This window comes from Carlito syrichta, unplaced genomic scaffold, assembly GCF_000164805.1.
Source record: "Carlito syrichta isolate Samal-C Ts95f unplaced genomic scaffold, Tarsius_syrichta-2.0.1 Scaffold310954, whole genome shotgun sequence".
NCBI lineage: Eukaryota > Metazoa > Chordata > Mammalia > Primates > Tarsiidae > Carlito > Carlito syrichta.
Genome location: NW_007255050.1, coordinates 10,407 through 35,560, shown reverse-complemented (window position 1 = coordinate 35,560; position 25,154 = coordinate 10,407). Strand labels below are relative to the sequence as shown.

The following is a 25,154-nucleotide window of genomic DNA, read 5'->3' as shown; positions in this document are numbered from 1 at the left end:
GAAAAGATAACAAGTGTTGGTGAGGATATGGAGAAAAGGTAATCCTTGTATGCCATTGGTGGGAATGTAAATTATTACAAGCCCTATAGAGAAGGGCATGGAGGTTTCTCAAAAAAATAAAAATAGCTTTTCCATATTATCTGGCAATACCACTACTAGGTATGTATCTAAAGGATATGAAGACAGTATGTCAAGGAGATATCTTCATTTTCATGTTCATTGTAGCATTATTCACAATAGCTACGTTATGGAATCAACCTAAGTGTTCATTGATGGATGAATAGATAAAGAAAATGTGGCACATATACACAATGAAATACTATTCAACCTTATAAAAGAAGGAAATATTGTCATTTTTAACAATACGGGTAAACCTGGAGGACATTATGTTAAGTGAAGTCAGACACATAAAGGCAAAAACCACATGATCCCACTCATACGGGGAATCTAAAATTTTGATTTTATATTAGTAGAGAGTAGAGTGGTGGCTAGCAGAGCCTGAGGATGTTGGTGAAATGTGTGTTAAAGGCTATAACACTTCAGGAGGAATAAGTTTAAGAGATCTATTGTACAATATACTGACTATAGTTAATAATATTATGTATTCTTGAAAAATGCTAAGAGAGCAAATGTAAAGTGTTCTCACCACAAAGATGATAACTGTGTGAGGTAATGCATATTTTAATTGAATAACTTCAGTCATTCCACAATATATCAATGTTTTAAAACATGACACTGTACACATGCAGTACATACAACTTTATCTGTCAATGTAAAAAATCATATATACACACACATACAGCATTCTTTGACACACAGCAAATTTTAAACACAGTATTTTTCCCTCTATTTAGGGTAGAGTAATTTGGGATATTATTTTTAAAACATTTAGGAAAGTGTTTTCTTTTTTTTTTTTGTAGAAATGTACCTGCTTCATCTCCTAGAATAGAAGAAGAATTATAAGTCATTCTTCCTTCAGGACAAACCTGTCTGAAGGAAAACATACAACTCTGACATCTCTTCCATAGATACTTGAGAGTATAAATTCCCAGGTCAGATGAGTAAATGCATCCATTCAAGTATGTTTAAGCACGAGTACTTTTTTTGGTAATTAGGAAAGAGGAACAGTGAAAGTTCCCATTTCCTTAGCTTTCTTTTCTCGCATTAGGATTTTAAATTAAAAAGAGAATTTAAATTCTTACTTAGTATCATAAATTACCACAAAAGGATTACATATTTAATGTATTACCTTTTATTCCCCCAGGTCTATTTTTTCTTCTGTATTATTGATACTAGAGACTCTGCAATCCCTAAGTAGTTGTTGAAAAATAAATATAAAAATGTGACAAATGACTGCAATGTATGGCCACACACAAATGATCCCAGCAAATAGGACCCTAAATTAAACATTGCTCAACTTTATTGAAAGACTAAAAGAGAAAAATAACCTCAAAATGCTATCTTTTCTATAAACAATATTATAAATGACTCTAATATTGAGAGATGGCAAGAGAGAAAGGAAGAAAGTGAAAGAGGTGAAGAGAGAAATACCATTTCTCTCTGACAGAGTTGAATTTGGAATCCGATGGAAACTGATGGTGTCCTGGTTGGACCAGCAAATGAGCAAATGTCAGAAGGTGGGAGTGGGGACACCACCAAGGGTGTTTTTGTGCACAAAACTGTCCCTCCACCTGGGCCAGATGACATTGGCTGTCAGCCCTTGAAGAATGATGTCATTAGAAGGCGGCATCCCCGGCCGCTCAACTGAAGTGAAAGGAGAGCAGACAAACTTGCAGTGCTATTTTTGCTTTAGCATTCATTTCCCCAACTGTGCCACCAGCAATAGAGCAAGACAGTAATGATGACAGATGAAATGTAGCACAGGACAAAAAGCTGCAGCAGAAGTAGGATTGTTACGTCAAAATGTGCAGACCAGTGTCCCTGCTGGGCTACAGAAATCTAAAGTCCACTCCCACAAGACTTAGAGCCCTGACAATGACATCACATTCTCCCTTCAGTTTGAAGGAGAATATGATAAAGGAGTGTTAAATTGTAATGGAAATTGTCACTAACAGAGAAACAAAATTAAATGTAAAAAAGTGAATCTTCATGACTGCTCTCTGCCTTTCTAGCCTCACCATTTTACCTCATCATTGACAAACATTAATTTAAAACTTCATAAATTATAATTTGAAAGCTGGATGCTGCGTAGACACATATTATCTTACAATTTCAACTATCTTTTTCCACTAATTTTAACCAGCCTCCCCAAATCTATTTTTCAAAATTCTCATGATCTGAATCCGGAATAATGTTCCACAGATACTTTTTTTTTTTTTTTTTTTTTTTGAGTCAAAGTTTCACTCTGTCACCCAGACTGGAGTGCAGTGGCACTCTCATGGATACCTGCAGCCTCCACTTGCTGGCTCAGGCAATCCTTCCACCTTAGCCTTCTGAGTAACTGGGACTATAGGCGTGAGCCACTACACCCGGCTCACAATTTGACCAAATCCTACCCTTCATTAGACATTCCCCAAACTGCTCAGATTTCAGTTCCCCTGTCCCAGTCACTCCAAATCCCAGGCTAGAACTTGTAGAGTCAGCTCTGCTTTTTACCTACCAATTCCATCCCCTCCTTTTTTTTTCTCTCCTATTGAACAAATTCTTTCTCTCTCTTAAATTAGGTCCTCAAAATCTTTTATCCTACATTTTTAAAAGTTGCCTTTCTCGGCTTGTAGAATAGCTTTCTTTCTGGATTCTTTGTCTTCATTTTTCCTCTCTTGCCTCCTGGCTCCTCACTTCAATATGGTTTCCTCTCCTAAGCATCACCACGGGGTTGTGTTGTAATCATAGGATTTGCATCTGAGATTTGAATACATTACTGAGCAACTATGCTCAAGTATCCTCTCTATTCTGTTTTTTTGATGATGCTTTATCTACATTACAGAGTCACTGTGAGTATTAATTAAGGTGACACATATGAAAGTGTTTTGTAAACTATAAAGTTTTATATAAATATAAATAGAAGGTGACATTTTTATCTAACATCCAATTAACTTTCCTGGCATTGTTGGTCCCCAGCAATTAGAACACTCAATTAAGCACTGATCAAGTTCAATGTTGCACTGAAAATGAGAAAGACAAAGCTTTGAAATGTGTTAAATATAAAATGGCTTGTTAAATGAAAAATGAAGTGAAAGAAGGGATTTTGACTTTTATTTCTACCTATATGTTGCACTCCTGGGTAGTCATATATATTATAAACTGCTTAAGTTTCAGCCACCATTAATAATGAGCATATAATTTATATCAATCTTTGATTTAAATTTTTTTCAAGCATATGCTACAAAATAAGAAGAGGCATGACTATTACCAAAAAGGACATGACAGAAAATAGTATTGTTTCTAAATGTCATCTAAACACACACACACACACACACACACACACACACACACACAGAGACACACTTCATACTTAATATATGCAGTGGTAAAGAAGAACCTCCTGGTAAAGAGATAAAAATGAGTTGTTTTCACAGTTGACAGCACTGCTGCTGAGCTCAAGAGGGCCACTTCCATTTCCAAAGGAAGACAGCTTCTGAGGCTGCAGATTTGCTCTTCTGAAATTTCCTGGACAAAATATTCACTGTATAGTTGAATAGGAAAGGCAAAGAGCTGCATTTATATAAACAAAATAAGAGAAATTGTCATTCAATCCTGATTCACAGAGAGAGCCAATTTTGGCCTTTTCAATCAATTTAGTTGATTTCTTATCTTCCTCCCTGGCCACAAGTATAATTTAATTTATATACTTTGAAAGCATTTTAAAATGAAAATTTAAGTGCACAGAGGTCAAGTTGATTTAACTCTTTCTCACAAGTGAGTACAGGCTAAAATTAAGAGTAGTGTATAATTGTTACTGTATATGAAAGTTAGAAATGATCTTAAATCAGAAACACAAGTAGTATGTTAAAGCAAATTACAAAAGATATTTTTGCCAGAGCTCCATGCATGTGAACATGGCCAAAAATAAAATTTTTTTTAAAAAGATGCCCTAGGTTAGCATGTAGAAATCACAGAAATACAGAACTTATTATTTGCACCAGGTAAGTTCTAGAGAGGCACATGCAGAATCACCCTGTCCACCCAGCATGATTATTCCAGTGTCTAAAGTTTCATTTGTCTACACAGAAAAGATGAAATTAGATAAAAGTAAGATGGAATACCCTGCTGTGTTGATTGACAGCCAACACTCATTTCAATTTATGAAATGCTCCTTAAAATAAGACATATTTTGAAGCATTAATCAACAAAAAGATATGCATTCTCCCCATGTCTAGGCATGCGCACAAAAATTAATTAATTATATTAAGAACACATAATATACATACAGTTTTGAGCAAGTTCTGTCTTCCCAGCTTCTTGGAAAACTTATTGTTAAAGTCCTTCCAACCAAATTTTTGTTAGTGTGTGATATTCTCATATTGTGGGGTCCATGCGGTGATTAAATCTGCCATCTAGAAGGCTCCTATTTGTGATAGTACATTACACTATTGTATGTTTCATAGAGTTTTTTTTATTTCAATATAGTCTTTGCCTCTGGAGGGTTTCCTGCTTCCTTGGTGGCGATGATTTGATTGTCATGTTCTTTTTTAATTTTTATTTTCAATTCAGAAGATATGCATGCATGTTTGTCACATGAACATATTGTGTAGTGGTAAGGATTGGGTTTCAGGTAGCCCATTCCCCAAATAGGGAACATTGTGCTTGATGGGGAATTTCTGAACTCTAGCCCCTTTCCTCACCTCCCTGCTTATTTGCATCCCCAATGTCTATTATTTCCATCCTTTGTGACCATTTAGTTCCAATATATGAGTGAGAGCCTGTGGTGTTTAGTTTTCTGTTTTTGAGTCAGTTTACCTAAGATGATGATCTCCAATCCACCCATGTCATTGATCATTGTATGCTCATTGCATCACTATTTGCAATAGCAAAATCATGCAACACACCTAAGTGCCCACCAACAATTGACTGGATAAAAAAAATGGAATATATATGTATATATACATGCACACACAGTGGTATATATACACAAACACACACAATGAAATACCATGCAGACATACAAAATAATTAATGTTTCTTTTTAATCCTTATGGTTGGCTTCCTTCCAAGAGAATTCATAGCACTTTTATACACTTTATCTTCTGAGGTATTGATCTACTCAGAGGCCTTTGTTTATTGAGTACATTTTAATAAGGAAAATAAATAAACATTTTAGAGTACTATCAGTCTGGTTCAGGCTTTAAGTCACCATTTAAATACAGTTTATAATGTCTATTTTGTTTGTGTGTTTTCTTATTTTTTTGATAACTAAGTCTTCTCTCTGGCTCTGACAGTATGTTGCAGGCATGAGCCTATCCAGGCACCTTATTACTCTGGCCATAGTGGTCCATGAGGGGGCAAGTGTTCTATAACCAGAATTTCTCTCTAACATTTCCTTACATGGAATTGTCAGGAAAAGGCTCTTTTCATTTCAAGTTGTTGATTCAGAGCCAATTTTCCTGCCATACAGATAAACCTCTGAGGGAACTAAACCCAAGTGTAGAGGAAAGCACAGAAAAGGGATGCAGAGAAGGCTCCAATAGAAATCAAGAATCTAGATCAGACCTCCCCTGAGCTCTACATGATCTCTGTCTTGGTTAAACATATCACTGAATCTCTTGTCTCATATACACTATTGTATTGCAATTGTGATTGTTTATGCTAGATTTTGTGTTTTTTAATTTCGTTTTGTTTTTAGTTAAAGTCTCGCTCTTTCTCCAAGGCTGGAGTGCAATGGTTTGATCATAGCTCACTGAGCCTCGAGCTCCTGGCTGATTCTTCCACCTCAGCCTCCTGAGTAGCTGAGATTACAGCTGTGTACCACCACACCTGAATGTTTAAACTAGTTTGATTTGGGTTCCTGTGCTTTGCAAGCAATAGGGTCATAGTCAATACATGGATTTGTGCCAATCTAGTATGTTTTTAAAGAGATGAATTTAAATCTTAAAGAGTTTGAATGTTTGTCATAATTAATCTTCAGTTATTTGGTGAACAGGTTTTAATGCCAGTCTGACTGAGAGTGGATCAATCTGACTCCACAAAGTCAAAATCTGCAGTGAGGTGCACAGAGTCCCTCAAGGGTCACATCCAGATTGTGGTGTTAAGCACTCTCTGTTTGCTGATGTGACCAAAGCCACAGTCCAGACTCCTGAACTCCCCTGTAGATCCTTATAGTATAGGCTTCCCCGCTAGATAAGTGTTCTAAGAACCCATAGGCATCAGTGTACCAGCTAGCATCGTAGTGAGAGGCTGCATTCAGTTTCAGTGAATTTGCTTTGGAGGTTCTTTCAACACATTTGTCCATTTTATGATGGGTGATTTACAAGTGCACCTGCCCACACCATGCTGAGTGTTCGGCAGTTTTTGACCAAAAATGGCACAAACCTTGTGTCCCACCCTCTGTCCTCACCCAATCTCTCACCTGGAATGGAGTGAACTTTGTTTGTTTGTTTGTTTCCCCAGATGAAAAAGTTCTCAAAGGGAAAGGTTTTGCTGACGTGGAAGAGGTGAAACATAAAATGGCAGAATCACTAAAAGGCATCAAAACTGGTAAGTTCAAAAACTGTTTTGAACAGTGGATAAAAGTATCTAACTAGGTGTATTGCGTCAGACAGAGTACTATGAAGGTGACTGAAGTTTAAACATGTAAGAATAAACGCATATATTTTACCAATAAATTCTGGAATTTTTTGCGGGAGGGGTCCCTCTTTGTATCTCAACCTCAACACATCAAAACCTAGACTCCCAGTTTCCATCCTCAAACTGCTCCCTGCACCTTGTGCTGACTCACTGGAAAGCAACACCATTGTTTCCACTGTTCAGGCCAAAATCTTGACTGGATCGTTGTTGCCTTTATCTCTCTCATACCTGCATCCAATCCATTAGGAAATCTTATTGAACAGACCTTCAAAATGTATCCAGAATCTGTTTTACATTCACCATCTCCACTGCTCTCCCCTTGGTCACAGTACTACCACCTCTCATCTGGATTTACTTTTTAACATGTCAGTCTACTTGCCCCGGGTTTTTCCCCTGTAGATTAGTCTCAGTACAGGAGTCAGAAGCGTGTGTGTGTGTGTGTGTGTGTGTGTGTGTGTGTGTGTGTTTAGAAATCGGGTCTCACTATGTTGCCCAGGTTAAAGTACAGTGACTGTTTACAGCATAATGCAGCCTCAAACTCCTGGCCTCAAGAAATTCTCCCATCTCTACGTCCCAAGTAGCTGGAACTATAGGTATATGCCACTGCACCCAGCTAAAAGCATCCATTTAAAACCTAAGTCAGGCCATGTGACTTGTCTGTTTAATGTCACACAGTAAAGCTCCTGTTCCACTCAGAGGAAAAATCCAAGTCTTTAAAACCCAAGTTCTTATCTACTAGGTCTTCCATGAAAAGACTCTGCTGTTTCTGACTCTTGGCCTATTATTTTTGTTGTTGTTCATTTGGCTCCCACCAACTTCTCAGCTGTTCCTCAAGCTTACATGATATACCTTAGACATTGTTGTTCTACCTGTTCCCTTTGCCTAGAATGTCCTTCTCCAAGATATCTGTTTGCTATCCTATAATCCTCCATGTTTGCTCAAATCTCACTTTCTCACAAAAGCCTTTCCTGACCATCCTAATAAATCTTGCAAACCTCAAATTCCAACAACTGCCTCATTCATGTTAGCCATTCCTCAGCAGGCAACTATCATGAAATATTGCACAAAATATGATTTTCTTCTTTTGTTTTAAACTTCTTGAAAAGGAAACTGACAAGCTGAGCTCGGTGGCTCAGCCTGTAATCCCGCGCCTTGGGGGGCTGAGGTGAGTGGATTACCTGAGCCCGTGGGTTCAAGACCCACCTGGGCAACTTGGTGAAACCTCATCTCTACAGTAAATCAAAAAATTAGCTGGGTGTGGTAGTGCACGCCTGTAGTTCCAGCTACTTGGAAGGCTGAGGCAGAAGGATCGCCGGAGCCCAGCAAGTCGAGGCTGTGGTGGCCAGGAGCGGCCACTGCACTCTAGTCTGGGTGACAGAGTGAGACTCCAACTCAAAAAAAAAAAAAAGAAAAGGAACTGACAACTTTTATATAATATAGCATATCCTTAGAAAATAAGAAGCTCCTGAAAACAAAACTGCGTGATTGAACTGTTTCCTAAAATCATAGTTATATTGGTTACGAGAGACAATAATTCTTCAGGGCATAAGCTAATTTGGGTTGGTTTCTGTCATGTCAAAAGGATCGAGTTTAATATGCTAATTTATACTAGTCTAGAAATTTTAAAGAATAAAAGTCAATGATTCAAATGGCCTTTACTTAAATTTATGTCTCCTAAAAAAAGCAATAAATTATTTATCATTTATACAATAGTCATATTTATGGTAATTTTTCTTCTAAGAAATCATCTTAGAAGCAGACAAAGCCCAATGCATAAAGAAGTTCACTGGCTGCATCATTCATAATGGATAAACATCAGATATAAACTAACTTTCTAGCACTGGATTAGGTGTTTTCAAAATGTAGCTCACAAACCTCTGGGGATCCCCAAAACCATTTTAGGGCATTTGTTAGAAGAAAACCATTTTCATTATAATACCAAGCTAGTATTTGCCTTTCACACTGTGTTAATACTTGCACTGCTGAAGCAAAATCAATGGTGACTGAGACTGCTGGAGCCCAAGTCACAGCAGTGACACCAAAATGACTAGTACTCATTTTCTTATCTGCCAGCACATGCTCTGAGTAGCTGGTTATTTTTTTATGCCAAATTCATTTAAGGACATTTGACAAATGAATAAAAATAATAATTTTATAACATCTTGACCCTTAAATTTATGCCATTTTTAGTGTTCTATGTTCTTTTTAATAAAATGGAGAAAAAATACACAACGTGTTTCTGTTGCCTACTGAGCAGGATGGTAGTCTTCAAGCAAAGTACTAATGAACTTGTTTGAGTTGCAAGCTCAACTAGCTGCTTTTTCATGTAATTCTATTTTTTTTTCTTCAAATAATGGTTACCTAAAAACTGTAGTTAGTCAGACTTGTCTATTTGTTAGACATTTTCTTACATATAGAGAAATAAACCTGTCACTCCTAGGATCACAATTGACAGTGTTACAAATAATAAAACTCAAACTTTCAAGCAACAAATTGAATTTAGACAATGAATATCTGCCACCATGAGCTTGACAGTTTACTAATGCTTAAAGATGTCTCTGATGAGCTCATAGTGATATTAATAACTGTTATATTATTTTGGTATTTTATAAAAAATTATGTCCACATTGGAAAGATCTGAATAACACAGTGAACCAGTGATTTCCAGATGATCAACTTATCATGTTAAAAAATCATACGTAGGTAAAACATTCATTCAACGGGCATGATGAGACAATGAGTTTTAAGATGAAAACTAAAAAATTCACTAACATGGCATCTGATTCTCCACTGCAACTCACCCTCAAGATACTCTCATGTTTTAATTCTTTGCATAGTAGTGAATACATCAGATATTCTCTTTTTTTGTTGTTTATTGTTTTTCTCTCGACTGAAAAGAGAACTCCATGAGTGAAATAAACCTATCTTTTTGTATTTCTCAGTGCCTAGAGGAATGCCTGGTATGAGTGGAGGTTCTGCAAATGATGGTTGAAGAAATAAATACAACTTCAAGATGGACTTTTATGCAGCTATTACCAGCCTGGCTTACCAAGAATTTCTAATGTTTGAGGAAATTCTTAAGTAATGTGGTGATTTAAAACGATTTAAAATTATTTACATAGAGGTGTAAAAAATATATAATATGGAATACATATTATATAACATAGTGAAAAATACATTATATATTTTTTTGTTTGTGTGTGCATGTGTGTATTTGCAGGTGTTCCTAAAAAAGTAAAAATAACAAATATGTGGAAAAAGAAAGTTGAGGAAGACCATGGGAAACCTATGGAACTTTGCAACCAGGGCACTAAAAGACAATTATTGGTACCTGGAGAGAGAACTTGAACGACTCAAACAGGTAGCTCATCATGGCTAGAGATTGCTTCTACAAATTTTGGAAATGGTCTCATAATATGTTAGGTCTATTTTTATGGCCTACTTCATGTAGACTACACATATATTTTTAAAAAATTTTTATATTTAGTTGAAGAAAGTCACTTGGGGAATAGAGGAAATGAATTCTTCTACGAGTCTGCCTACGCAAAGCTATACGTCCTTAGGTGAGTCTGATCACTTTACTGGTCCTTGCTGGTAAGGAGATTAGGGTTGAATTGCAGAATCTCCAAAGAACATCTGACAGATTCCGTGACCAACCATGACTTGATGTAAAGAATAATTCAATCAGAAAAACTTTCTGAATTATATATTGAATGTATAATTCTTATGTTGTGGCTTTAATCTGATTATCAACTCAAGATAAGAAGTTTGTTTCAAATACTCATCCTCTTCCAGTTGGGTTTTAAAACAACTTGCTTTTGAGGATTTTTAGGAAAACAAAGATACTTGTCTTAAAATTGGAAAATTAGATAGCCAAGTCAATAGTGTGTTTCTTTTTTCTATGGTAATGCTAACAACACAAGTCCTCTGGAAAACCAAGCCAAAACTTTACATGGAGAGAAAATTACATCAACTACAAGTGTTGTGACGATCCAGTAGTAAAGAGAACATGTAATGTTCCCCGTCATTCTTCAGTCTTTATAACTCTCCTGCTTTAAGTATGCAGATTCTTAGATTACCCCACTCCTGACTGTTGGTCTGGTGAAGTAGTTGGGCTATGAAATAAGTTGCATGGGGAATGGGAGAACAGGACTTACCTTTCACGGTCACGTGGACACTCTGGCTGGTGGAGAGTTGCGGCTGGACCAGCACATTGCACGTATACTCCCCCTCATCCACTTCTTTCTGCACATCCGAGAGTTTGAGAGTTCCATTATTTTCAAATGCCACTTGACGGTGGTTAAAAGGAAGCAGATTAGAGTTCTTATACCATTTAATGGAGTAATATGGATAGCCAATCACACGACAGTGAATGTATGTGTCCCGTCCTGCTATTGCTGTGATATTTTTCATTGGTCGAATGCTTGCAGGCCCTGGAGAGACACAAAGAAACTCTTGAAAATAATTTAAGGGTACATCTCATGTGGGGTCATGGTTACACTCCTCCTTGGTTAAAAAATGTTGATTATTTTTAACTAAGAATATAATTTTTGGTTAAACAAATTTTTTTCATGTGGCATTTTCTGTTAAGAAGTTTTTTTCTTTCCTTTTTTTTTAACCTTCAAATGAATTGAATGAGTGCTAAATACTTTATCACTGCTTCTATTAATGTTTTTAATTACAAGACAAAAAGCAATTTAACCAATAGAAAATTACTAGTCTACCCTGAGCAATCATGCCTGTTTGGTGAAAACACTGGCAGCAATTCATCAATTGTTTAACTCTCTCTGTAAAATATATATGAAGATGAAGGTTATGCCATGTTGCACTATGGATGTAAGTTTAATACCATGTACATGAGGGTTTACCATGGACATAGTAGAACAAAAGAAAAGGAGAAAGGAAAATAAAAAGCATGCAGAGCATAAACCAGGAAAGGAAATATCAAGTGGACAGATCTAAGAATAAAAAAAGAGAACAAGCTGACTAAAGAAACCAAAATGCCATTTCCGACATTAACCCAATCAGTGCCATTCCTGAACAGGAAGGAAAGGGTAGGAAATGGGAAGCAACAGTTAATCCGTTCTGGCATTCCAAGACTCAGCTCGGTGCATGCAGAAACCTTCTTCTCCACTACAATGAATTATGTGTGTTTTTTTGAGGAGCTGATTTGACAAGCACCTCTTACGTTTATTCGAGCCTGGTACAGGACGACTCCCGCTGAGTTGTTGGCAGTGCAGCGGTAGACTCCCCCGTCCCGGACCTGGGAGCTGGAGATGTTCAGGTAGCTGACCACGTTCCCCTCTGATGTGATCATCTGACTGATACGGTGACTGCCACCCTTGAGAATTGGGTCATCATCCAGCGTCCACGTGATTGTGGGCAGAGGTGTCCCCTTCACGTTGCACATGAGGGAAACCGGTTCTGCTGGACTCACGACTTTTTCACTAAAGGCAGAAATAATTTTGGGAGTTCCATCTGCAGGAAAACAAATTATGGAGGGAAGTGGAACATACAAGTAATTAAACAACTTTCAAGTACATTTATTTAATGTTTAGGTGGTTGTTGAATACTGCCCCAAAGGTCTGGTTTTATTGGTAAAGTGAAGTTCCATCAACAAGATTCCACTATTTTCAAAACAGGTAAACACAGCATTAGCAAACTTTAATAAATCACTCAGACATTTCTTGATTACTCTACAAGAGGAACAATTTTGCAACTCAAATGTTCCGGTTAAACAATGACAGCTCCCAAGAAAGTTTGTTAAACAATGACAGCTCCCAAGAGGTCTCCAAATCAAAACTGATATGTCCTCACCTAAAGTTAGAAACAGAGAGGAAATCCTCACCCTCTTCACTTCCCAAAATAGTCCCATGAGCTTTCTAGTTCTCTGAAGTTATTTAGGAATTTCTCATTGTTAGAGGAATAAAGGAAACTACTGAGAGACTGATGATCTATCTCAATTTCATTTTTACACAACAAATAAAATTTTATAGTTTTAATTACAAAAGTTATTTGCATGTAACTTTTCATGAAGACTCTGAGAATGGGATGAAGCTAAATAAAGTTTGTATGAAATACTATGTGTTAAATATCTCTATAAGTCCCTTAAGTTGGGTAGCCATATAATTTATCATCTAATCTGGGATACTTTTTGAGAGTGAAACAAGTACTAATAATTATGCCAAGAGAACAGCCATGACCCAGATCTGTCTAAACTAGGATCTTAATCTAAGAGAAGTTTCCATAGGAATCTCAAACATGTTTTACAAAGGTCAAATTTTTATATTCTATTATTTTTCTATCATGTGTGTGGATTAGTCTCCTCTTATTATATGGTAATCACAAATGTATGCTTCTTTTGTAAGTTTTTTTCATTTAAAAAAGATACATATGCATACTAAAGAAAATGTACAAAAATCAAAAGAAGTTACCAATAGGCCAACCAGCCTCAGGCATACAAATCAACATTGTGACACATTTTTTCTAGGCATAAGTGGGTCATTTTGACATAATTGTGATCACATGCAACAGGATTTCTGAGTCTGATAATAAACCTTGCTGGAGGGAACTTTTTTTCCTGCTTTTTAAAAGAATTTTTTTTAATCAGTTAAAGGGTTTGCTTCATAATGAAATATAATTAATAGATAACATTTAATTTTTATTATTATTATTTTGAAGTGACATCTTCACTGTTGAAAAACTGGAAAGTACAGATAAACAAATAAAAAAACCAAAGAAGCTAAATTGAGAATAGCTTGCAATTCCACTGGAGAAAGATAACACTTAATAGCTTCAAATATCCCTAAGGAAATGAATGTCACTCATCTCTCCAAAGCCTTGTGTCCTAGTTCTGTGGCCAGGAGGCCAGTTGTTTGGGTTTTCCTGGTGGTGGGGGCTGTGCCGTGGTGCTTCTGTGAAGTCCTTTACCATCTATCCATTCTCAAATTCCTGAATCTTACATCTTCATTCCAACTCATGTTTTTGGTGACTGGAGTATGTTTTAGGCTTCCAAGTATGTTTTTGGTTTTGGTTTTGTGTGCAGATGCATTTATAAGTAAAGTATTGTAGTGTCCTTGGATTGCAAGCATTTGTCTTTTACTATCAGAGATAAAAAACTACCTGAAAAAAATTAAAATAAAAAATTTGTGCTTTTGCCTTTAAGACACAGCAGACATTGTCTTTTCAAGTCCTGTATTTAAATTTACAGAGAAGGCAGAGTCATCATGATTGTTATTCATTGTATATAAACAGACATTCATACTTGGGAGCACTTAGGTTATTTAATTTGTCCTTAAAATTTTGCGAGTTTTTTTTTTGTAGGATGTGTTTACCTATAAATTTCTTTGCACTGATTTTTACAATAAGCTCTGAAAACTCAAGCATTTAGAAACTCTTCAGTTACACTTATTTTTGTATGTAAATTTTACATAAAGTGAAATGCACAAATCTTAAATGTACAGCTGAGTTTGGTAAATACTTGTAACAATGAAATTCTTATTTGTAAAAAATCTTATTGTGGCATTCTTATTTTGTTAAATATATACACTCCTATGTAACCACAAAAATGATCAAGATATATAAAACATTTTTATTGCCAAAGTTTCCCAAACACTCTTTTCAATCAATCTTTGTCCAACATAGGGGATCATTGCTCTGAATTCTTTTATTTTGTCTTAGATTTGCTTGCTCTTGAGCTTCAAATAAATGTAATTATAGAGTATGTACTCTATTACATATATTCTATCATAACCATAGTACAGTTAAAAACTATAAAATATAACTTTGAAACAATACTATTATCTAATGCACAGGCTATATTGAAAGCCTACCAATTACTAAAAATGTTCCTATAGCTATTTTTTCCAGTCTGATCAGTATCACACATTATTTGTCATGTCATTTCAGTCTCTTTATCTGAAGCATTTTTCCATTTCTTTTGTGTTTCTTGACTTTGATATTTTTGAAGAGTAATTTTGTAGCTGGTTGCTCAAAGCTTTTGTTCTCACTTTATTAAAATAATTCAATAATACAGGTTGCACTTTTTTTTTTTTGGCCACAAATTCCATGGAAGTGATGTTGTTTTTCTTTTCTTCTTCTTTTTTTTTTTTTAGTGGGAAAGCAGGATTTATTAAGAGGACAGAGGAGCTCCCATAGTAGGAGGGAACCTGGAGTGCTTGCCCCATGTTGTTTTTCATGTGCTTATTGGTTATCTGCATATTTCCTGTGTGAAATGTCTGCTCAAATCTTTTGCACATACATATATAGTACATATTATATATTTGTGTGTGTAAAAAATATTTTCTTCCAGTCTGTGGTTGCCTTTTTATTTTCTTAGTATTTTGTTTGTGTTGACATTTAATGCTTTCTGTGTTCTAAGAAATATCTGCCTACCCTCAAGTCTACCCCCAAATGAATTCTTCCATGTTTTCTTTTAGACTTTCAGTTTTACAATTTACATACAGGTCTATGTTTATAGCAATTTAATTTTTTGTGTAAGTATGTGATGCAATGTAGGATTGATACTTACTTTTTGTCACACATCTATTGAGGTTTCTATGTGCCATTGCTCTATATACATATATCTATCTTGTTTAATGTAGCTTTATTGCATGTCTTCAAACCTAGTTGTATGAGTCTTTCAACTTTATTCTTTTTGGCATGATTGTTTGAGTGGTTCCCAGTCCTTTACCTTTCCATATATATTTTTTAATCAATTTAGAATATAAGACTTCCGTTTTTCAATTTAAATTTTAAAAATCAATCTATAAAAGCTGTGGGAATTTGATTGAAATTAAATTGATCACTTTAGAGAGAATTGTTAAAAATAGTTTTCTAATCCTCAAATATGGTATATATCTTTCTAATTTTTTAGGTAATTTCAATTTTATATTAGCATAGCTTTGTACTTTTATATGTTGGAATCTTTCACATTGTGTGAAATATATTCCTAAAGTATGCTTTATGCTATTGTAAGAGAATATTTTAAAATATTATTTTTTCAATTGATTGTTCCTACCACATAGAAATAAAATTACATTTTGCATATTGTTATTGTATCCTATGACTTTCCAAACCAGCTTATAGTTGCATAAATTGCTTTATGGTTCTCATGGGATTTTATATGTAAACAACAATGCCTATGATTAGAGACAGTTGGAATTTTTATTTTCCAAACATCATGCATTTTATTTCTTATTTATATCTAACTAAGACTACTAGTATAATGTTGAATAGAAATAGTGAGTGTGAACATCCTTGTCCTGGTCTCAATCTTTAATGAAAAACATTTAGTGCTTAACCATATTAACTATGATTTTAGCTGTAGATTGTTCATAGATGCCATTTATCAGGTCAAAGAAGCGCCTTATATTTCAAGTTTGCTGAGAGTATTTTTATTCTGAAAGAATTGAATTTTGTAAAATGCTTTTTCTGTATATATTGAAATGATCAATTGGTTTTTCTCCTTTATTTTGTTAATATAATAACTTAAATTAATGTTTTTAATGTTTGCCAATCTTGCACTTGTAGGGTAAGCTGCAACTGATATATATTTGTGTGCATGTGTATATATATATGTATATATATATATGCACATGTATATGTATATATGTGTATGTATAAGCATGTATATGTATGTTTTAAATTACATCTACTAAAAGTTAAAGTTGTTGTCCTTTATGTAAAATGCAAGAACCTTGTAACAAATAGTTTTGAATCTTTATATTCTGCCTTTTTGTGCCATTGCATCTATTTATGTTATAAACTCTATAACAGTATTTAAATTTTATGTTATAATCCATCAATTGCTGTTGAAAGAAATTAAAAGAGAAAGTGCAACTTTGCTAAATATTTACTTCCATATTAACCTTTTCTTATGCTCTTTATTCCTATAGACATAAATTTCTATTTTATGCAATTTTCTCTATACTGTATGACTTCATTTATTACTTATTAATGTGCAGGTCTTCTAACTTCACCTTCTTTCACTTTTGTTTATTGAAAATATCTTTATTTTTTCTTGACTTTTAAATACTTTATTTATTTTTGCTATAAAATCTAGGTTGTCAGGTCTGTGTTTTTGCTTGCTTGCTTGTTTGTTTTAAATTTTAAAGAGGTTGCTCTATTGTCCTCCAAAATATGATGTCATTCACCATTTGTATTGATATCCTCTTTACATAATATTTTTTCTCCTACAGATTCACAGGATGTTCTCTCTATCTTTGTTTTTCAGGAGCTTGACTCTGGTGTGCCCACATGTAATCTGTTTTTTGTATTTATTCTTGGAGTTTGCTGCGCTTCTTGGATCTGTAACTTTATTTTTATATCAAATTTGAGAAAATAAGGCCATTATCTTTTTATATACTTTCTTCTTTCACATATTCTGTCTCTTATTTTTTCTGAACCTCTCTATATATGTACATATGCCAGGCTATCAGATGATGTTTCACTTGTCACCAAGGCTCTAATCATTTTCTTTCCATGCATTAGATAGGATACATTTATTTTACTCTATCTTCAAGTTCACTGGTCCGTTTTTCTTTCTTCTCTAATCTTGTATTAAATCAAACACAGTGATTTTTTTTCACTTCTATCAATTGCTTTCTATAGTTTACATTTCTCTGTTGGTCTCTCCCATAGATGTCCTCATTATAATCATATTTTTCCTTAAGCTACTAAACATGTTTTAAATGGCAGGTTTAAAGTTCTTGTTTGGGGCTGGATGCAGTGGCTTTCGCCTGTAATCCAGCACTTAGAGGGGTGGAGGCTAGAGGATTGCCTAAGCCTACAGGTTTGAGACCAGCATGAGCAACATGGCAAGAACTTATCTCTACAATAGATAAAATAAAATAAATTAGCCTGCTGTGGTGGTGCATACCTGTAGTTCCAGCTACTTGGGATACTGAAGCAGAAGGATAGCCTGAGCCTAGGAGGTTGAGGGTGCTGTGGCTATGAGCATGTCACTGCACTTCAGCCTGGCAATAGACTGAGACTCCAACTCAAAGAAAAAGAAAAGAAAAAGTTCTTGTCGGATAAGTCTAACATCTGGTTCTTCTCACAGTCTGTTTCTATCATCTGCTTTGTCTTTTCTTCAGTGCCCTTTTTTTAATGTCTAGTTATTTTTTATTGTAGACTTGGATTCTCCCCACATTTTTGCAGTTCAGCTGCAACCCAGTTTTCCAAAGGAGTTTACTTATAGATTTGGCCACTCTTTACTGTTATTTCTTCTTTCCTGGAATTTTTGCTCTATTCCCTCAATTTGCAGGTGTTTCAGCAGTCTAGATCTCTGTCTCCTGACACCTCAATCTGGTGAGACTGGAGATCTCTCCTTTCTTCTAGTTTTTTGCCCTACACACTACACCTCATGGACTAGAGAGTTCTCTGTGGGAAAGTGCTATCAATGTAGATATCACCTAATTCTTTCCCCTTCTTTCAAGGATCAGATCCTTTCTACCTGCTTTTTCACCTCTGCCAGCTAGTTTCACCTGTGCTTTAAAAAAAATTCACTCTTTGCAATGGAATGGTTGGATCAAAATAAGCATCTCATTGCTAAGCCTGCTACTTCTTAAAAATTAGCTAACGTTAAAAAAATCACAGAAATACTGGCTTAGCATCAAGATATATTTAAACTTATTTTCATATATGAATGAGTGCTATTCTTTCTGTAAACTATGTAAAAATTATTTTATTATTTTAATCAATTAATAACATTTTAATTTTAAATTATATATAGAGAAGTGTCTACATACAATCTTTCTTGTGTCTACATATAGTTTTTCTTTTTCCAAAGTTTATAATTTTTATCAGTTGGAAGTTACTCTGTTGTATGCTATTTTTCCATTCCAAGAATAACTGCTATAATTCTTTTTTATTATTCCATTTTCCAGTTATTATGGTTTTATCTTGACCCTATAATTATTAGATTTCATTTTTTGGCCTCACAGGAAATACTTCCAGATCCTCCATTATGTCATTGGTCATTCCTAATTTTTATAATTTCACTTAAATCTATAACTATTTCAGCAAGAACAGTTTTTTTCACATGAAACTAGCTATTTTAAAGCAGGTACTAGATATGTGATTGCAAAGCCATTTCTGCTCTCTTTTGCTACATTAGCACTGTCATCTCTCAGAAGAGAAAAAATAAAGTGAAGCTTCTTGTCCTGAATGGAAACTGACATGCGACAAATAAATCCGTGCGTGTGCTCAGTGTGCGCCTCTGCCCCCTTTTTTTGTTCAAGTGACAGGCTTTTTTGGAGATGAAAGCAGACATTATTTTCCCAGGGAGACCTTAGTGTCTTTGAAATCTTTCTTGCTGTCACTCCGATAACCTGAACTGTTTCGACATCATTATGGATGATCAATATGTTCTTTAGGTTTTCTTAGTCACACAAGATGGTTGCCAAGGTAACGAGGCTTAGACAGGTAATCTCTCCTTTTTCTGCAAAGAATCTAAAAAATAGTGACTATGTAATGAGTAGAGTGCATCATCATTAGCAAACTGGCTTTGTACAAATTGATTACTTTCTGTACTTGATTATTTTGTGGAACACAGTGTCAGGCACTTAATATGAGTCCTATGCCTTCAGCCCATTTCACCTCTGCTTTAAAAAAAACTCAGTCTGCAATGAAATGGTTGAATCAAAATAGGCATCTCATTGCTAAGCATACTACTTAAAAATTAGTTATGATTTAAAAAGCAGTCACAGTAATATCAGCTTAGCATCAAGACATATTTAAACTTATTTTCATGTATTACTGAGTTTTATGTATTCTCACTGTAAACTTTATAAAAAAACATTTTATTATTTTAATTAATAGCAGATGAATTTTAAATTGTATAGAGAGACATAATTTCCAACAAGACACACAAATACACAGGTAGAGACTAATTCAATTACCTGGTAGTTAAATTCATAGTCTTACTTAAATATTACCTGTGGTGGCTTCCTTCCCTGGCTGATTGATAAGCTTGAAGGTGTTAGTATGCAGTAACCAGTTAAGAAAAGCAAGCAATAGAACATATCTAAAACCTTTTCTTGCACCACAAAGTAATTTGCCACAAATTCCATTCATATAAATCTATGGACATTTGGACCAAACTATGGACAACTGCACCAACCAGATGCTGTTTCTTCACTCCACCAAGCATTACATTGAAATTTTGCTCTGTAGTTTGTCTCTAAATTTGCCCTTCTCTACTGGAGGTTACTCCTCCCACCCTGAAAACATCTACAATGCCTGGAGACATTTTTTTTGCTTGTCATACTTGGGGCAGGGGGCGTTGCTACTTGCATGTATCTAGTGGATAGAGAATAGGGATGCTGCTAAACTCCCCGCAGTGCATAAAACAGTCTCCTAAACAAGGTAATATTGAGAAATCCAGGTCCATATTTGAATCCATTCTCATTTGGTCCATAGGTCTCAAGTTTCTGAGGTTTATATCTTGACAAGCAACTTTTAACACAGAAGTGGGCAATGTTTATGTTGCTTAATTTTATGGTACTTCTAATATAAAATTTCATTCTCATTAGAGCTTTCTCTCTTATTTGCCTGACATAGCTTAAAAAATTATGGTGGAGTAACCAGCTGGTAAGACAGACAGAAATCTTAAAATAGAGTTATCGACACTGTTTCATCCTGCATTCTTCTTTTCTTAGTGCTCTGGGTTTGGGTTTTTTATTTGTTTGTTTTTTTGTTTGTTTGTTTTCAGCCACACCCTACAATGAGGCCCACTGACCTTCGAGGACCACCTGCACATAGTCTTGAGCAGACAGCTTGTCCTTGCGCACAAAGCACTGGTATGCGCCCCCGTCACTTTTGACCATGTGATCCATTATAAGGTTTTCGTGGTTGATCCCTGTGATCCTCACATTTTTTCCAGGGTTGAGGATTTCACCATTTCGGTACCAGGAGAGTTCCTGGTCCTCAGTTCCTGTCACGCTGCAGGACAAGGAAACCTGGCTACCCACGCTGCTTTTAACCTTCCTGGGACTGATGGTAGCTTTCAGTGGCTCTGGAGATTTTGGTAAGAGAGAAAGACAGAGAGAGAAAAAGTTGAAAACATCACTAGACATAATTCCAACACATATTGGGCTTCTAACAAGGCAAATGCATCACTGCAACCATACTCCACATAGTTCTTATAGTCAGTATTATTTCACGGTGCACCATTTTGTTTGGGAACATCTCTTTGCTATTTTTCCTGGCTTTCTTACTGTATGCAACAAATGGAATCATGCTGATCTACTGCTTTCTCACTGAGTACGTGTGAGGACAATAATGAGAAGCACAATGTGCTGGTTAGCAATAGGGGCACAAGTATTTGAATATATAAATCCTAATGTGCCTTGTTTCAAGCTAACACTAATGAGCTTGCCATGGTTTATTCTCACACATACATATGCTCACTCATGGCCTAACCAGGGCCAATAGCATACAATTGTGGGGGTAGGGGTTGGTATGATTACAATCTGAGACCATAAAGCAGAATTCTTCTTTAAAATAAAGCTAATAGAGTTGAAACTCCCTTTTTTGACTTCCTATGTTTTCAATTCAACAAACCTAATTCAATGTAGAAAGCATTTACTGAGCACCTACTATGTGCCAAGAATGGGGTTAAACTCACAGGTGAAACAAATATGAATAATGTTTGTGGTGCAAGTAGCATGTGCCATGAGATGATCAATATGTCACATATATTATTTAGGTCAGTCTTCTCATAATCCTGCAAATTTTGTGCTATCTTTATTTTATAGAAGAGATAAGTGGTTGTTTAAAAAGATAAATTTAATTAAATCCATTCAACAGATAAATAGTAAAGCAAAGAAAAAAAAGGGTTTTTTTACATTTTTAAAAAATTCCAGTTGTTTTTTACTTATCTCACAGTACTCTGAAGTCTTTGGTTTCAAGGAGCTCAGGTTTTGAGAGTGATAAGACAAATACAAAAATAGTTATAGTAGCCAAGCAGAGTGATGCAAGGGCCATTGGAGACATACTATGTATGGAGAAGGATGTACAGAAAGGGCAGGAAAGTCCTCAGATATCAAGGATGGATAGAGCTGAGACCAGGTAGAGTGGAATTAGAGTGTCACCGAGAATGGGAACCAAGTGCAAAGGCATGGCACACAGGCATGTCTGAGGAAACATTTCTGATGCCATTTGGATGCACAGAGGGTCCCTGAAACAGAATGATAGGAGAAAAACTACAAAAGCAGTCTGAGCTAAGAGTGTAATGGGCTTTGATATTTTGGAATCAAACCAAAGATAATTAAAGGAAGCATTCATGAATGTTAAGCAAGTAAGTTATGGTCAAACTTTTTTTTGTTCTTTTAGAGATAGTCTTACTCTGTTACCAAGCTGGAATGCAAAGGTGCCATCATAGCTCACTGCAGCCTCGACCTCCTCTCACGTGTCTCCCAAGTAGCTGGGGACTACAGGTATTTACCACTATGCCCAACTAATTTTTGTTTTTTATTTTTTACAGAGAGGGACTTGCTATATTGCTCAAGCTAGTCTCAGACTCCTGGGTTCAAGCGATTCACCTAACTCAGCCTCTTGAGTCACTGGGATTACAGACCAAGACACTGAACCCAGCAAAACATATTTTAAGAGAATTAGTTGATCATAAGGTGTTTGACAAATTATAGGGTGGGAAACTGATCAGTGAATATATCACATATGTCTAGAATAGGTAAAATTAAGATCCAATTCTAGGACAGAGTGGAGGCATAGAGCTAAGAAACTGTATGAGATACAATCTTGGGGACTTGGCAGGACTTGGATGTATAAAGTCTTAAAGAGACCCAAGATTTAAAATTTGCATTTGAGGGATAAGGGGATGTTCATAATAAGAAGAGTTATTTGGAAATAAGAGATGATAGAGAGTTCCGCTTGATATCCTACACTGTTCTTTGGAGTACCAGCTAAACCCTTGAAAGAAAACTGATTGACATGCTTGTCTGACACTCAGGAAAATAGCCCAGGATAAACATATGAATTCAGAGCTCATTTTCACAGGGAAGGTATTTGAAACCATATGAATGAAAGAGAGTCAAAAGTAAAGAGAAGAGCTCAAAGAGAAGAGGACTCTGGATTTGGAACTCAAGACAACACTTTCCATCTAGAGATAAGAACCAAGAAGCTGTTTTCTTCTGCAGCCAGAAGAGAGGCAAAGAATATTGCAGAAGCATTTGAGAATTGTCTAGATGGTGAAGAAGACTACAATTACAAAAACAAGCACAGTCATAATGAAGACTTTCCCACAGATAATTTTTTTAATGTGGGTAGTGATAAATGCCTTTAGAGAGAGAGAGAGAAAGAGCAATAAAATATTCTGAGAGTTGAGCAGAGACAGGAGGAGGACGAGGAATGTGTCTTTGGGTACGGAGCATTACATTAGGCTAAGAGAGATGGGAAGGTGTAGATATCCAAGTTTTAGAAAATGATCTTCCATGTGGAGGGAGTAATATGACTGAAGTGACTTACAATCAGAAAAGGAATGAGTTTGCACAGGAATTAGGAAGAAGTTATATTTGGCAGGAGTGGGTGCTTTTTAATGCAGAACAATAGCAAACATGACTAGACAGGTTTATATGAGATGCCTCCAGTACTACCCTAAGAGATCAACTTTATTCAAAATAAAATAGGGAGCCATGAACAGGGCTTTAAAAGAAAAGAAATTTTGAGCCTGTAGGGCTAATTCTGACTCACTGTCCGATGCTACTGTATTTCATCTACTGTGCAGACATGATCTTCCATTTCTTTTAAGTCTAAGCAGCTGGATCCAGGTAGTTATTTAAATATTTAATTTAAATGTATTTTCTTAGGCTGGTATTGGCTAAGGCAGTCAACACTCAGGCTGACACTGAAGAAATAGTTCCATAAACAAGGATAAAGCAGGGGAAAAGGGGATAAGAAAGTGCCTCTCTTTTTGGTGTGAGATTCTTGTCCATTTCTTTAGTTCAGCTCATCAAGTTACAAAAATAAAAGGTAAAGTATAGTGGCAACTAAGACATATTGTCTGACTAAGGCTTGGCATCCCTTTCTGGTGACGTGATCTTGGGTAATTCACTTTTATCTGTTTTCTGCATGAGCAAAATCAAGGGTGTTTGATGAGGTTAAAGTGTGCACCCCACAATCATATCCTTTGTCCAATCAATTCCTCCTTCCTCCAAGACTGCCTTTATCATCATTCTCAACACATCCTTCAAGACAGCCATTGCAATGAATTGAAGATGAAAGATATCTGTCACCGTTGGACTAAATGATCTATAATGCTGAGTCTAATATTTGGGAAATTTAAAGTCTTGTGTTTCTGCGGATTATTGTCCCATTTAGGACTTTAAAGTTGAAATTACCTAGAAACAGACCAAGGGCAACCATTTGGATTAGCTTCCATTACTTGTGCAGAAGGAACACCCCGTCCTCCATTTTTAAAGAGGCATTCTGAATTCATCAACTAGGTAGTGTTATCTTGGAAATGTAGTAGTCCTGTGGCTTAATGGAAATCTGAGTTTTAGGGGACCAGATAGACTTGAATTCATATCCCACACCCAGTATTCTCCGGTTGTGTAAACTTGGGCAATTTGTCTGAGCATTAATTTCTTCAACAGCAGAATGGGACTACTATTGATCTCAACTAGACTGTTGTGAGAGTTCATAGAAGGCTATAGAGAAAGCCGGGAGATAAGCTCGTAACAGGCGCTTCCTTGATGGAAGCTAACGCCACCTTTGCAAGTTACCATCCAACTTACGTTTCACGTACAGGCGGCCTATCACCTTAGCAGTCCCATATCTGTTGGACACTTCACACACATAGCTGCCTGAGTCCGAGGGGCGAGTGTTCTCAATGAGCAGCCCCGTCACAGTCTTCTGGAACCTTCCTGAAAGTTCCAGGGGCATGTTGTCCTTTAGCCAGCGGTAATCTGGCTCAGGGTGCCCAAGCGCTTTGCAAGGCAGTTCCACACGCTGCCCCGCCATGGCTTTGCGATGATCAAATCCATCCAGGATAGATGGGGCTGAATTCGCTGGGTCTGTAGAGAAAAGAAAAACTCAGAGAGATGAAGAGTGAATAAGAGTTGAAATAGTCATTTAGAATTACAGAACTTCACATATCATTTAAATCCTATACGTCATACCAACCATTGATACAGATCTTTACAATTTTATATGTGAACTGAAAAACATGCCCTATTTATACGAATCTTTTTACACAGAATTTGCAAAAGGCTGAACACTGGTCAGAGCTTCTGTTTGCCATTAAGCAAATAAATATTCAATAAATAAAGAGAAGGAGTATCTTCAACAAGAGTCATCAGCTCAGGTCAAAAATCGGATTGTCTTTTCATAGTCTGGAATATCAGATTCCCATTTTGAAAGAGCATGAATGGGTATAAATGCATGGTTTG

The 25,154-nt window shown here is 35.9% G+C and overlaps 1 protein-coding gene across 1 annotated transcript in view; it reads right to left on the bottom strand.

Moving 5' to 3' along the window:
- Nucleotides 1-24,797, bottom strand: part of DSCAM (DS cell adhesion molecule) — a gene marked incomplete at its 5' end in the record, with an annotated part of 312,828 nt that extends 288,031 nt beyond the window's left edge. The window contains 4 exons of the mRNA XM_008068451.1: nucleotides 10,902-11,177; nucleotides 11,926-12,222; nucleotides 20,486-20,761; nucleotides 24,501-24,797. Coding sequence (XP_008066642.1) covers nucleotides 10,902-11,177; nucleotides 11,926-12,222; nucleotides 20,486-20,761; nucleotides 24,501-24,797 — 1,146 coding nt within the window. The remainder of the gene's footprint in view (nucleotides 1-10,901; nucleotides 11,178-11,925; nucleotides 12,223-20,485; nucleotides 20,762-24,500) is intronic.
- Nucleotides 24,798-25,154: the final 357 nt, after the last annotated feature.